General features: G+C 32.8%; 1 protein-coding gene across 5 annotated transcripts in view; it reads left to right on the top strand.

Moving 5' to 3' along the window:
• Znf638 (zinc finger protein 638) overlaps positions 1-14,717 on the top strand; it is a 69,472-nt gene extending 54,755 nt beyond the window's left edge. For all 5 annotated transcript variants that reach the window (XM_013357197.4, XM_013357196.4, XM_040271329.2 and 2 more), the window contains 7 exons: positions 1,188-1,225; positions 5,885-7,094; positions 7,666-7,731; positions 8,595-9,534; positions 11,734-11,835; positions 12,743-12,861; positions 14,401-14,717. In XM_013357197.4, the coding sequence (XP_013212651.2) occupies positions 1,188-1,225; positions 5,885-7,094; positions 7,666-7,731; positions 8,595-9,534; positions 11,734-11,835; positions 12,743-12,861; positions 14,401-14,466 (2,541 nt within the window). In that variant the 3' untranslated portion in view covers positions 14,467-14,717. The remainder of the gene's footprint in view (positions 1-1,187; positions 1,226-5,884; positions 7,095-7,665; positions 7,732-8,594; positions 9,535-11,733; positions 11,836-12,742; positions 12,862-14,400) is intronic.
• Positions 14,718-14,931: the final 214 nt, after the last annotated feature.

Genomic DNA, 14,931 nt, shown 5'->3' with positions numbered 1-14,931 from the left:
CTTGAGAAAAGTTCTCATTGTTTATTTTTTCTCTTCAATTTTTATTGTATTTTTCTAGGGATTTTTTTTTAGTTTTTTTTTTTTTTAAGCTCCTACAGTTGTCTGAAATATCTTTCTTAAACCAGTTTATGTGCTTATCACATTCAGTCCTATGCATTTGTTTTTCTCTTTTACTTATGAATTGGGAAAGAAGTTACCTCATACAAGTATCTGTTAGATTTCCTCTGCTATCACGTAAGATTTTATTCCCACTAACAGGCTATTCCACAGACTGAGAAGACTGCTTATAAATACTATCTTTGGATGGGGTTTATTGACTGTCAGTAATATCTGCTATGCTAGTAGGACATAAACTAGACTTCTGTCACAAACTCTATTAAGAGGTTCTCTAAGCAGATTATTCATTTTATGTAAAGTACTATTCTTTTTTTCTGACAGACTTTCTAGAAAGTTTCAAATGAGATAACACATGATTCCTAAAGAAAAGTCCTCCTTTTTCTGTGTATAAGCTCTAAAGGGCAGATATTTTTTATTTTTGCAAGTTGTTCACAGATATGTCCCCAAGTACCTAAGATAGTGTTTGGTATATAGGCACTGATCTTTTAATTTCTGCTTTTTTTTTTCTGGGGGTCGGGGGCGGTGGGTCTCAGAATGTTGTTTTGTTGGAAGTTCAGAAAAATATTTAAAAGGTTTATTGTTCCAGCATTTCTAAATGTTTTGAGTAGGAAACTTTTTAAGTCTTCCTTATAAATAGAAATCTTTTAAAATAATTCTACAAGGAAGATGGTTATATTTCAGGTTTATTGGCTTTCTTGTAAGCCACAGATAGTTTCTCATTCATGTCAACATTAAGGAAAATTTAATTGCTATATGTGAATTATTCTGTATAACACAATGTAATGGTCTTTATTGAGAAAAATATTTCTAGAACCTGATTGTCAGGTGAACACTGAAAACTATCTATTCATTATTTTTAACTCATTATGTTCCATCCTATGTATAGGACACCTTTAAAAACTTAAACTGAGCCGTTTTACAGGTGTTCCAAAAAGTTTATGGATATTTGTGTGATCTTTATATAGGACAATAGGACAAAATGGGTTTAAGGTTTAAACTTTAAAAATTTTTTAACTGAATATTTAAAATCCAATAGAATAACCTCTAATAAAATATGGATTGTGTTTCAGGCTCAAACTGAGAAAGACCCAGAACCAGAAAAAGAAAGGTATGTTGCTTTAAGTTTGCTAACATTTTGTACAGTATTTAGATACTGAATTTTATTTCCATATTTATAGTAAATAGTCTCACTGTAGAAAAAAATCTTATCTTACTCATTCCTTTTGTGTATATATGAAGTCATTGTGGTTTTCTTTTGGGGTTCTGTTGACTGAGGGGTTTTGTTTTGTTTTTGTTTTTGTTTTTTTATCTCATTCAGGTTTTACTGATTATTTAGGTAAACTATGAATTGAAATATAAATATTACTGTTTAGATTAAATATATAAATATTACTTCTTTATAAAATGCTTTGTAGAAACTTTAACAATTTAACTTCATGATCAATATTATATTCTTTTTGTTAGAGTTTTCTATTTTATAGTGAACACAATAGTGAAAAATTGGTTGCTGGGGATGTGGCTCAAGCGGTAGCGCGCTTGCCTGGCGTGCCTGCGACCCAGGTTCGATCCTCAGCACCACATACAAACAAAGATGTAGTGTCTGCCGAGAACTAAGAAAAAAAAATAGTGAAAAATTAATTTCCAAAATACAAAAGATCATTAGTTTAATAAAAAGATAATTTTTAATAAAAAGATAATTTTCAGTGTGTATTTTGGTACATTTTTAGAAACTGAAGTGGGGAAAGAAAAATTTGTCAAAAAACAAAAAAAGTTAATATGAACTGCTTTGTAGTTTCAGAGGATGAAAGCTCATTTTTTAGAGTCCCTAAAAATTAGTGATTCACAAACTTGATTTGACCACAGTACACTCTATCCTTACGTTTTCATTAAAATGGATATAATCTTTGTCACTTCCTTAATAACCTGCCATTCACTGCTTTTATTTGCACAGCACTGATTTAGAACATTTCTTTTACCTCTTGTGTACTAATTCATCACTGGTATTTTGTTAGTCTACGTTATAAGAACATGTAAGCTTGAAATAGCAGTTTGAAAGTATTTAAATATAAAAAGTATTTGTTGTTTAGTACACTGATTTTAAGATGCCTGAAAACAGAATGTCTTATGGATTTTTTTCTTCTTAGTTTTTATAAAATTTTACTATTCTAGATAATAAAGATGACTATGAGTTCATTAACACATATTGGTAACTTTGAAGCAATGGGTTTTCCACATGTGTCAACACATACTTTTTAAGTTTACATCATCAACCTAGTTACATTCATATACCTAAAGAATAATACAACCAACAACGTTTTCTCTTAAAGCCACAGAGGACTTAGTAACAGTGGCGCATGTAGTAGTACAGAGACCAACAGTTTTTCCACAATAACTCTATGAGTAGTAAATAAATAGACTTGCTCCCAAATTCATTTTCTGTACTTTGATAGTTTTCTCTGAAGTCTGCAAAAGAAAAGCTATTGCCTATAGCAGTAGTAATTGGTCATTATCTTTCTTTTATTATTTAGATCTATCTTTTAAAATTAGATATTAATAATGAATTTACAGGTAGTTGTTCAGTCTTATTAATTAAATAAAATTAATTTAGAAATTCTAGCGTTAATCATTTCATAGTTAATTTCTAGTATGCCATTCATTTTTTTCTGACTTATATGAGATGAAGGAGAAAGATACGGGATATGGCCAGAATACTTAACATTTCTTTTAGAGTAAACTGATGTTAAGAAAATACTAATATTTATTGTTTTTATAAAGTACTTGTGGTTGCCATTCATCATGAATATGATCCTTTTGTTTATAATTAATGTAAACTATTTAAATAGATTTCCCATGTAGAGAAAATATCATTCATAATTTAATAATAACCCACATATTAACCCTGTATTCATCCCCCTTCCATGCGATCAATATTTACTTATCATGTGACTGAAGTTCCAAATAAGGATGCCAGATGAAATTTCCCTAACTCACTAATATTGGGAAGTACCCAGTGAGACTCTGAAATAAACACTAATCTTCAGTATTGTGAAGTCAACTCTAAAGTTTCCTGTCTTACAGTGTTACCCTTTGTTCTCATGCTCAGCTTTTGTTGTATGCCTTTTTTGACATTGTCGAATTATTGGACTATGGGGTAGAACAGGGGAGTAGGAAATTAGATACCTGTGATGAATGCCTTCCTGGAATCCTTTTTGTGTGCCATTTTCCAGAATATGACTGTTTTCCTATTTAACTCTGGTGTTAATAATGTCACTTATTTGACATCTCAAACTAACTTTTCAATCTGAATTGATCACTATTGATGCTTTCTACCATATCAGCTGGAGGTATTAATTTTTAGTAAATGAATTCTATAAATTTTTAAAGAGAGAGGCACAGAAGGACAAATATGGAATTAAATCTTTTTTCCAAATAGTTCTATGTTCTCTTTCAAGTGTGGAACTGCATAGTGATTCATTTTGTATAAAAGATAATAACTTTTTATAGACAAACTTTAATGGTAAAGGTAAAAAAATCTTGCTATATTCTTGAGCCAGGAATCAAGATCCTCTTCATTGTTATTCTTCCAGCCCCATAAATGTTTGTAAAGATTTTAGGGTTAATATGCAGTTCAGTAATGATTCAGGAGTTTGAGTTTATTCTTCATCATCAGAAATTAATCTTGTATTTTGAGAAATAATATTCATGTATCTGTGTATATCACAACTTCTTTGTCATGTTTGTGCTTAGCCACAAACTTTATTTGACTAGGCCCAAGAATTTGGAACACATAAAATCAACCACTGTTTTTTTTTTTTTTTTTTTTTTGGTAACAGGGATTGAATTTAGGGGCACTCGACTACTGAGCCACACTCCCAGCCTATTTTGTATTTTATTCAGAGACAGGGTCTCATTGAGTTGCTTAACGCCTCACTGTTGCTAAGGCTGGCTTAGAACTCGAGATTCTCCTGTCTCAGCCTCCCGAGCCACTGGGATTGCAGGCGTGGGCCACCATGCCTAGCCATTGGTGTTTTTAATATAAAAGATGTGAATTATTTCAAATAAAAGCCTTTCGTTATACAAAGTGTAGCTTTTACAGTAAATAGAATACATATTAAGGTCCATGGTTACTGGTTCTTCAACTCAAATTACTCAAACTTGGTGCCTTTGCAACTTTTGAACAAACAGGTGTTTTTCTGGTAGAAAAGTGTTCTATTCTTCTTTGCAAGCCTAATTAAATTTACCATCCTTGTGGGAGAGCCAGTTTATTGGCTCAGGTGATTAAACCCTCATTTGGACTTTTTCCATGCTTCTGAAATGTGATGAACGTCTTAGGACACAGGTACACGTCATCTTGCATTGTTAACTAGAATATATTTAACTGTACTTTCAGAAGCTTATCAGAGGTACTCTTTACTATGAGGTATTGATATGGTAATCATCATTTTTTAAAAAATTTTCCTCCAACCTGCTGCTTCTAATGGAATTATGTGAATATATTGATTAAACTTTAATTTATGTTGACAGCATGCTGGATGTTGTCTTCAAAAGCTAAGGTGTTCCTCATTCTCCTAAGATAAATTCTGATTATAGAACATAAATATTAAAAATACTTTGTCTCTGCCTCAGTGAAAGTAGTGGAATTATAAGATGAAGCACTTTTGTTTACTTTGGGTTTGGGAAGACCATGATGAGAGATAACATCAGTTACATGTACTTGGCTATGTATTTTCTCTTTTTCTTCTGAATAACTATGGCTATGTATTTTCTCTATTTCTTCTGAATAACTAGATTTTTAAAATTATTTTTAGTACTGAAGAGGTTTCTTTTAAGAACATATATTCCTTTCTATAATGTAGCCAGAGAACAATGTTTTATAAGACAGTATGTTCATGTTAAGGTGGTTCTATCAGTTTCACCTCTAACTTTAAATTCCCAACAGAATTATTTTTAAAAATATTTCCAAAGAAAAGTCTTCTTTTAAGTATATATCATTAATAAGTATAATTCTTGGGAGATTAAAACAAATCTGTCTCACATCAAAAAATGAGAGGATATGGTTAAGAATGACATTTTCCCCCTACCAGATTGTTTAGATAAAGTTTACATAGAAAATTTTAGTTTCATTGTAGAACTGTATACATATTTTCTTATTTCAGTTACCACTGATAAGAGGATAGGACATCTAATAATAACTGAAGGTATTTGAAATTCACATTTGGCCTTCCAATATGAAGTACAAACTTGACACAGCAGAAAAAAATATTGATTATAACTCAAATGAGTAAAATGAACAAACATCAGTAGTCGTACTTCTGTCACTGTTTCCTTTGAATTAAAGAGAAATCTTCAAGCCAGGTGGGGTGGCACATATGCCTATAGTCCTATGGCCAGTCTCACTAAGTTGCCCAGAGGCCAGTCTGGGCAACTTAGTGAGACATAGTTTCAAAATTAAAAAGGTCTGAGAATTGAGTTCAGTGGTAGATCTTCCCTGGGTTTAATTCATAGTACCACCAAAAAAGGAAAAAAATAAATTAAAAACGAGATGAAGGATCTCTTAAGTTTTTACATTGTTTACACACTTACATCAGAACATCTTAACCACTTTAATGCTGATTGGCTGGATTTCCCAGTGCTTATTACGAATGTATCGGGAAGTCTTTACAATTGGCATCAACAGAATTATTTATAATGGTTGAATTCTCATCATAGTTTGATTTTTGTTTGTTTTTGTTTGTGTTCTTTTTTGTTTGTTTTTAAATACTTTTAGCCCTGACTTGAAAAACAGTCCAGTTGATGAAAGTGAGGTGCAAACAGCAGCTGATAGTCCCTCTGTTAAACCTAGTGAGGTTGAAGAAGAAACTACTTCCAATATTCAGACAGAAACTTCCATACAGCAGGAAGAGCCTTGTGAGGAAGAACCTGAAAAAGCACTGTGTGACTCTGACTTTGCTATTGAAACACTGGAAATTGAAACTCAAGGGGAGGAGGTCAACATAGAAATTCCTCTTGTGGCAACCACTCCAGCTAGTATTGAATTATTTGTGGAAAATATAGAGGAGTCTGCTTTAAATCAACAGGTGTGTACCACTGACTTTGAGAAGGAAGAGGCAGAAATTATGAACTCTGAAACAGAATTGCCAATATCAGATAGTGTACTTATAGAAGAAAGGAGTATCAAAGGAATTCTAGAAGATTCTCCATCTGAAGCAGAAGATTTCTTTTCTGGAATCACACAATCTATGGTAGAAGCTGTAGCTGAAGTGGACACACATGAAACTGTTTCAGAAATAGTGCCATCTGCTTGTGTTACGACTGTAGCACCAGGAATTTGCACTGGGGATGAGAAGATAGTGAATAAAAAGAGTATTTCTGAAAAAAGCGACATGGATGAAAAGGAGGAGAATGAAATTAATACCAAGGAAACCAGAATGGATCTACAGATAGGAACAGAGAAGACTGAAAAGAATGAAGCTAAGATGGTTGCAGAAAAATTGGAAAAGATTATGGTAGCAATGAAAGAAAAGCCTGCAGAAAATATTGTAATCAAGGCCTGCCCAAATAAAGAATTGGGTAAGCCCGATGAAACTGGTAAAACTAGTATGCTGGCTGTATCAAATGTATCTGGCAATAAATCAAATATTAAGGCTGCTATGGTCTCTTCTCCTAAAGCAAAAGCTCCAGCGTCAAAAACTGAAAATCAGAAAAGTTTTCTAAAATCTGTGCTCAGAGATCAAGTAAATGTTGAAAAGAAACTTTCAGCCAAAGAACTTGGTCTACTTAAAAGTACCAGATCAGACTTGGCAGAAGGCAGCAGTAAATTCAAACCCACTCAGAGTGGTGTTACCAGAGAAAGCAGTGGAAAGATCTCAGTCCTGCAAGGCAAGGATTCTAAACTGGATTACAAGGACATAACCAAACAGTCTCAGGAAACAGAGGCTAGACCTTCCATCATGAAACGGGATGACAGCAACAATAAGGTGAGGAGAGTAAGAAGAATGACTCAGTGTGTCTTTGAAGTGCTTAGCTCTGCTGCTGTAGTTACAGAGTAGGAGATGTAACTTTGTTTCATACTTTCATCTCCTCACTGTGCCCCCCCAAGCTCTCATTTCCCTTTCTTAAACAAATCCATTGAATTAAGCCAATAGGCATTTAGAATATCAAGCTCAAAGTTCATAATTAGTTGGAAAAGTATTATTTGGTCAAAAATATAACTGTGGTTTAAAAGGAAAATCTGTAGTGAATCTTTTAATGTGACCTAGCATTCTCCTTCTAAATGAAAAATCTTTTTTCTTTTAAATTGAAGCTTCCTTTTTGTAGTCACATAATTGCCCAACTTAGACATTATGAATATAGTAAAGAAAAGATCGGTAAAAGTGAATTTAGCTACAATTTTCAGAGACTATGCCTGTACTAGTAAATGACCATAACTTAATTGTGTATACTCATTAAGTATTTGCATAATTGTGTTTAGGGTTTTTGGGTTTTTTAAGAACTTTAATTACCTGGATGTAAATTCTGTTTTTCTGTATTTCTTACTTAATATTTCAGGCTTTGTCTGGGCAAAACACTAAGAATTCTAAAAGCACCACTGGTAGAAGTTCCAAATCTAAAGAGGTAAAAAATAATCCACTAACACCACTACTTCATTTCCATCCTTCCATTACAGAATTCGTCTGTCTTATAACTTGAGTCTGCCTTATTTAGTTAATAAAATGTTTAGAGAAGGAGAGGTATAGAGTAAGGGATATCAATGACTGTTTTCTTTTTGACTCTAACACTAATTCTACTACTAATACTTTTTATCTTGAAGTAGGCTAAATAGTTTATTACATGTACTTACAATTGATCATTGGTAGCATTCTATATAAATGTGGGAGCACTGATGGAAATTGGTTTCTCTAGGCACCATTTTTCAAATTACAGATGTTTTGTTTTCAAATATAGTTACATTAACTAGTAATAATTGTTTTCATAAAATAACTTTATCAGAGCATAAGCTTTATTTCTTAGCATTGCATAAGTAAAATGTGTATTGTGAGTGAATTGGTCAATGGGAACAGTCCAGTGAGTTAGTTACATATGCAGTGGTTTTAGAAGTTCTGTAAGTCCTCTCAGTACTTATTAGATATTTAGCATATGGATCATTAAATTCTTTATATTAATTGTTTGACAGATGCTTAAATGTAGCATTTTTGTGCCATTGTTGTATTACAAAACTTATCATTTAAGAAGTAATCAATCTTATTAAAATTATGTGAAAATGGAATTAGATTGATATCATTGAATCTCTTTAACATGTATTCATGAATTGCAGTTAATCTGTTTGTGGAGGCTTTTTTAAAAATCCTAATTTTATTTTAGCCTTTAGGAAACTGCAGTATAATTCTTACAAATGATCTGCCTGCACATTTATTGTGACTATTTGCAACCTGAGTGTTCAGGAGTTGTTAATACTATGATTTTTAACTTCCAAACAGGAACCGTTATTTCCGTTTAACTTGGATGAATTTGTTACTGTGGATGAGGTTATAGAAGAAGTGAATTCTTCTCAAGCCAAGCAGAATCCATTAAAGGGAAAAAGGAAAGAAGCTCTTAAAAGTACTCCTTCTGAACTTAACTTGAAGAAAAAGAAGGGGAAAACCTCTGCCTCTCATGGTGTTGAGGGAGAATTATCTTTTGTAACATTGGATGAGATTGGGGAAGAGGAAGATGCAGCTACACAAGCTCTAGTCACTGTGGATGAAGTAATTGATGAAGAAGAACTAAATATGGAAGAAATGGTAAAAAATTCAAATTCACTTCTTACATTAGATGAATTAATTGACCAGGATGATTGCATTTCCCACAGTGAACCAAAAGATGTTACTGTTCTGTCAGTGGCTGAAGAACAAGATCTTCTCAAACAAGAACGCTTGGTAACTGTGGATGAAATTGGAGAAGTAGAAGAGCTACCTTTAAATGAGTCAGCAGACATAACTTTTGCCACTTTAAATGCTAAAGGAGATGAAGGAAATCCTGTAAGGGATTCCATTGGGTTCATTTCTTCTCAGATGCCTGAAGACCCTTCTACTTTAGTCACTGTAGATGAAATACAGGATGACAGCAGTGATTTGCATTTAGTGACTTTGGATGAAGTAACTGAAGAGGATGAAGACTCTCTGGCTGATTTTAACAATCTAAAAGAAGAACTTAATTTTGTTACTGTTGATGAAGTTGGAGAGGAGGAAGATGGAGACAGTGATCTAAAAGTTGAGTTAGCACAAAACAAAAATGATGGTCCTCTAGATAAAAGAGGAGATAGAAAGAAGAGAGCCATGGACACAAAGAAGACAAAACTTGAAGCCTTTTCCCAAATGGGTCCAGTAAATGAGAATGTTTCAGAAGATCTGAAAACCATGATTGAAAGACACTTAGCAGGTAGATTATTGGAAGTGGTAGTTTTTCTGTTTTATGAAAGGGTTATATATAAAATTAATTTTAGACTATATGTTGTGGTGTTACCAATAATTTCATTCTGTATCAATATAGTAAGCCAGCAAATAATATTTTCCAAGAAATGTGTACAGATTTCATATATTCTCTTAGTTATAGACGAGAACTTGCTCTAAGGAAAGGTTGTCAAAAACAGAAAACAAACTAGTATAGCCAAGTTAGAATTGGAATGATAATGGTCTATTTACATTGTGGGCAAAACAGCTGTTGATGATCAGAAGGATGTTTATACCACACTGCCACCCAGTGTTTGTTTAAACTTAGGATTTAGAGCAATTCATAAATGTACAATTTTACTTTAATATTTTGATGGTTTAGAATAATAGAGCAGCTCACTTGTAGGACTTGAAGGAGATAAATAATTTCCATGAAAGAAAATCAGGGAAGATTTAAATCAAAGAATAAAATAATAGGAAGATCTCCACAGGCTTATGTAACGAATTAGAAAAATATGTATAGCCACCTTAAGTAAAGAAGATAGAGAAGAAGAGTTGTTTGGAACATGATAAAAGGGAATGTAGGAGTATGTTTTAACTACAAGGAATATATTTTAAATGAATTCTATTTTATACTAGAAATAGGGTTCCTTCTCAACTTTGGGTATTATTTGCTAAAAACTAGGGTGTTGAAATTATTATTCAAACAATTTAATATGTTTAATTTAAAGCAATTTAAATATTGTTACTAGAGCAGTAAATTTAGTCTTTCTGTTTTAAAGCTAAAACACCAACGAAGAGAATTAGAATTGGTGGTAAAGCACCACTTTAGAAAAAGCTGTTGCAACAGAATCAGCAAAAGGTGAAGAGGCCTTCCAAATTAGTGAAGGTAAAGCAGGATTGTTAGGATATGGAGAGAGTTACATAGCATGAGATGGTGGTAAAAATTTCAAAGATTACCATCTAAATAGAAAAGCAGTAAAATAGAAGAGGAGTGGGAAATGGCAGGGTAGGATTATTAGGTCCAGATATAATTTTTATTTTCATAATTTAGAGATAATGGACCATTGAAATTAGGATGAGATATATTTGTAGAAATGATCTATAAAAGGTTCTTCTGACCATGTTGTAGCATCAGGTAATTGTCTATTTTTAATGCTTCCAAGCAGCCAGCCAATAACATAAAATGTCTGAATAACATTAATAAAATTTAAGTTGAAACAAAAAAGGAACAGTATCCAGCAAGGGAGAATACTTCACTCAACAAGTATGTGACTTTGTGTCCATTATATTGGATACAGTCTATACTAAAATGCTGAAAAGTGTAGAAAAGAACACAAAGTTCCTGATATCAGGAAATTTATTACCAGTATGACTTAAAACAACACTATAAGGTATCCCTTTTACCATTATTCTCTTTGCAGTGCCCTCCTTGCCTCCTTGTTCTATCTTATATTAGAAATAGAGTTCCTTCTCAGCTTTGAATATTATTTGCTAAAAATAAAGGTTGAAATTGCTGTTCAAACAATTTAATATGTTTAATTTAAAGCAATTTAAGTATTGTTATTAGAGCAATAAGTGTAGTCTGTTTTAAATTTTTCTCTGAGGAAAAATTATCAACCATGAGTCAGTCCAAGTTCTTTTGATTCTTATCTCAGCTGGCCCTTAGTACTGTACACAGTCCATTAGAGGTTATTGACTCTGCTGAGCTTTCATATTTATAATTTCACTTTTAATTCTCTCTTAGGCTATCAATTTAGGCTCAGTTTTCTAGGTTGGAGGGGCATCAGAATTATTCTCTGCCGGTATATCCTTTCTCCTAATTTCCACTTAACTCTTCAACCCAGCACCTTGTATAGACAAGTTAACTCTTCCCAGAACTACAGTACTACTTCTGTTCCCCTGTAAGTTTTTTCTGAAACTATATGTAAATAAAATTTTCTGTTAGTTTTGGCCCTTTACCTCTAAATGCATTTAATAAATCTAAACAGATTTACCCATATATTTTTTTGACATCAGACAATCTAGAGAATAGTATATGCAGAATAGTCAAGTGGTATTAATGAAGGAAGAGTTTCTTTGAGTTTTAGTCCTCCAAGGTAGGGATTATCCAACATTAACTTCACAAAGTCTATAAATCTATGTTGAATAGCTTCCTTTTTTCCTTGAAAATTTTTAATGACTTTAGTTGATGAAGAATCTGGATTAAAGGATTCAGAACCAGATCGAAAACGCAAGAAGACTGAGGACCCATCTTTAGGCAAATCAGTGGCACCTGATGTCCCAGAAGGTAAAGTGAAATGTCTGCACCATAATAATTGTTCTGTTGTTTAAATGAATTATTGAGTAACCTTGCTTGTTACTTCTGAAGACAGCTTAAAAAGTAGGCTATTTTTTTTAACCTGGCAGGATTATTTTTATTGCACTCTTTTAAAAAGTCTGGCATATATGTTTCCTGTTTTATTTCTGGTGCTTTCTTTGCTGCTGAGGTGAGAATTGAGTTATACGTGCCCTGGCAGAAACTCCAGTTAGGTAGAACATGCAGAAAAGTTAAGTTTGCAAACTTTTTTCAGGACCATATGAGGTAAACCTTGTTTGCTCAGCCAGTACACTCCATAAGCAATCACCTATCATTCTGCCTCTTCTCCCTTTTATTTTTTTATCAGGGTATTCCTAAAATTTTTTATTTTAGACTCTGTCAGATTCTATTCTGAAGGATAATTGAATGTTCTTTCTAATCCAGCCTTCTCCATGGGAAACTATTCAGTTTACATTATACCACTTAAGTGAAATTCTGGCATTCTTGAGAATGAAATTTTGTTGTTGTTGTTGTTTTGTTACTAGAGATTGAACTCGGGCATTTTACCACTGTGTTACATCCCTAGGTTTTTTTTTTTTTATTTTGAGACAGGTTCTCTTTAAGTTGCTGAGGCTGGTCTTAAACTTTTGATTCTCCTGCCTCAGTCTCCCAAATCTCTGAGATTACAGGCATTTGCTACTGTACCTGATAATAATTTCTTTTTAAAAAATTATGTTTCATAATTAAAGTTATTGCTCTTGATCTCACAGTATATAGAATGTTTTCTATCCTTGTGTTTAAGTATATATACTATGCTTAAAATGTTTGGATAAACTGACATAACTGTTAGTACATTATTAATTTTCTTCCTTTCTCTTCTCAACTCTTTATCTTAAAGATTTAGATTTTCTTGTACCGAAGGCTGGATTCTTCTGTCCAATTTGTTCCCTCTTCTACTCAGGTGAAAAAGCAATGACAAATCACTGCAAGAGTACTCGTCATAAGCAAAATACAGAGGTAATTTCTAATTATTAACTCTTAAAATCTCCAGGTGCTGTTATTGTCTTGTAATTGAACTTGTTAAAATATCTACCCAAAATGTACATTTTTTTCCCTTTTTCGAGAACTGTTGTGGATGTTCTTACTAGTTTATTCATCTAAGTCCAAAATCCTATTTTCTCCCTCACTATACCTTGCCAGCAACTTCTAGCCCTTATTTCTTTTCCTCGAACAATAGCATTTGCCAGAGTAGATTATGCAGATTAAGTCTCATGTGACACTCCATTAAAGTAAAAGAAACTGCATATTTTGATGCCCTGTTACAAAGTCATGTACATGTTAGCAAACTAACATTTCTTCCAACAAAAAACATGGGGAATTTTTTTTTTTCCCTGAATTGCTAGCCAGAAAGTATCCTGCTTAAGTTTATGCAATGCAGTTTTCTAAATTGATTGATCACAAAGCCCTCTTTTTAATGTTTTACATGTTTAGGCAGTACTGCTCTAGAGAATCATTCTTAGCCATTAAAGCAGTGGTTCTGATTCCTCCTGAATGTTTGAGATTGTTTTACATGTACTTTCTATTGAATTTGTGCCATAGACACTCATCAAACATTGAACTATTATGTGCCGAAAGCTTATTTAATCCCCTCAACAACTTTAAAAGGCAAATGTTATTCCAGCTTTTGACATGAAGACCCAGACTCAGGATTACATTTCTAAACCCAAGGTTACATAACTAGTTAGTAGCAGACATAGGATTTGGACCTAGTTGTTTTATTCTAGCCTCAAACCCTTATACATTTTACTTATGTTCCCTGTGCTTTCAACTTTATTGTGTAGTTTTCCATTTAAAACCCAACTGCATAATATGGCATTTGGAATAATATTTAAACTTCTTATTGTGAGTCCATAAAGCCCTACCTGATCTGACTTTTAAACTTCTCTGAACTCACCTTTTTATTACTGACTTCATCCCAACTTTTCTGGCTCTCTGTTTGACTTTTTTTTTTTCCTGTAGTACTGGGGATTGAACCCGTGTAGTCTGCCACTGAGCCATATCCCCAGCCCTATACCTGGCTCTTTTTTCTTTTTTTTTTTATACATGAGGGCTCCTTGCCAGTTTTATACCTTTACAGTGCTATTTCTTTGCCTCCTCTCAGTTTCACTTCTTTTTGGTTTCAACTCAAATATTAGCTCCTTAGAAAGAACTTTGCTTAAGTAAGACCTAGCTAAAGTAGGACCTTCCAGCTTAACCCCTCCTCACAAAAGGTCAACCTAATCAGTTGCCTTCTTATAATTTCAGAGTGCTTACTACTTACACAAAATTACTTCATTTATTTTTTTCTTTGATCATTTGTCTTTCCTAATTAGAATATAAGCTCCATTGTATACAGTGCTTATCTTACTTTGTTGTCCACTGAATCTTCAAGCACCAAGCATAAAGCTTGATATATATAAAATATCATAAGACTGATGAATGAAAAGAAGGAATACTGATATAAAGCACTATGTTTGTTATCTAATAAGTATTTCATATTGTAAATTGCTTTCACAGAAATTCATGGCCAAGCAAAGAAAGGAAAAGGAGCAGAATGAGGCTGAAGAAAGAAGCTCTAGGTGATTGGGAGAAAGGGAAAAGAATTCATTAGAAATTTGTTTAGGGTCCAGTTGATTTGTGTATTTTTGTTATCACTTAATTTGTAATTTTTGTTTCAGATGCAAATATTCATGTTGTATAAATTTCTGATTGCCCTTGATGTAGAGTGACTGATGGGGAAAGTATGATGTGTTTGATTTTTATATCAAATCATCAGGCATGGAGAAATGTCTTTTAGAGGTGTTAAAATAAATGTTCCTACTGTATATTTAAAATGTTGTGTTTGTGGTTAATTTATTAAAAACTTGCTTCTGATTGCAGATAAGGTGGTTCTACAACCCTTGGGATTTGGGATGTTTGGGAATTTTTCACATATTACTGGAAGTCATATCATGATAGTGTTTAACCTTGTTTCATCCATCCATGTATTACAGGTCAAAGATTTCTTTAAATGCTCAATTTTTCTAGATAAAATTAGATTATATCATG

Source organism: Ictidomys tridecemlineatus, chromosome 12 (genome assembly GCF_052094955.1).
Source record: "Ictidomys tridecemlineatus isolate mIctTri1 chromosome 12, mIctTri1.hap1, whole genome shotgun sequence".
In the NCBI taxonomy this organism is placed as follows: Eukaryota; Metazoa; Chordata; class Mammalia; order Rodentia; family Sciuridae; genus Ictidomys; species Ictidomys tridecemlineatus.
This window is presented reverse-complemented; position numbering and strand designations above follow the sequence as displayed.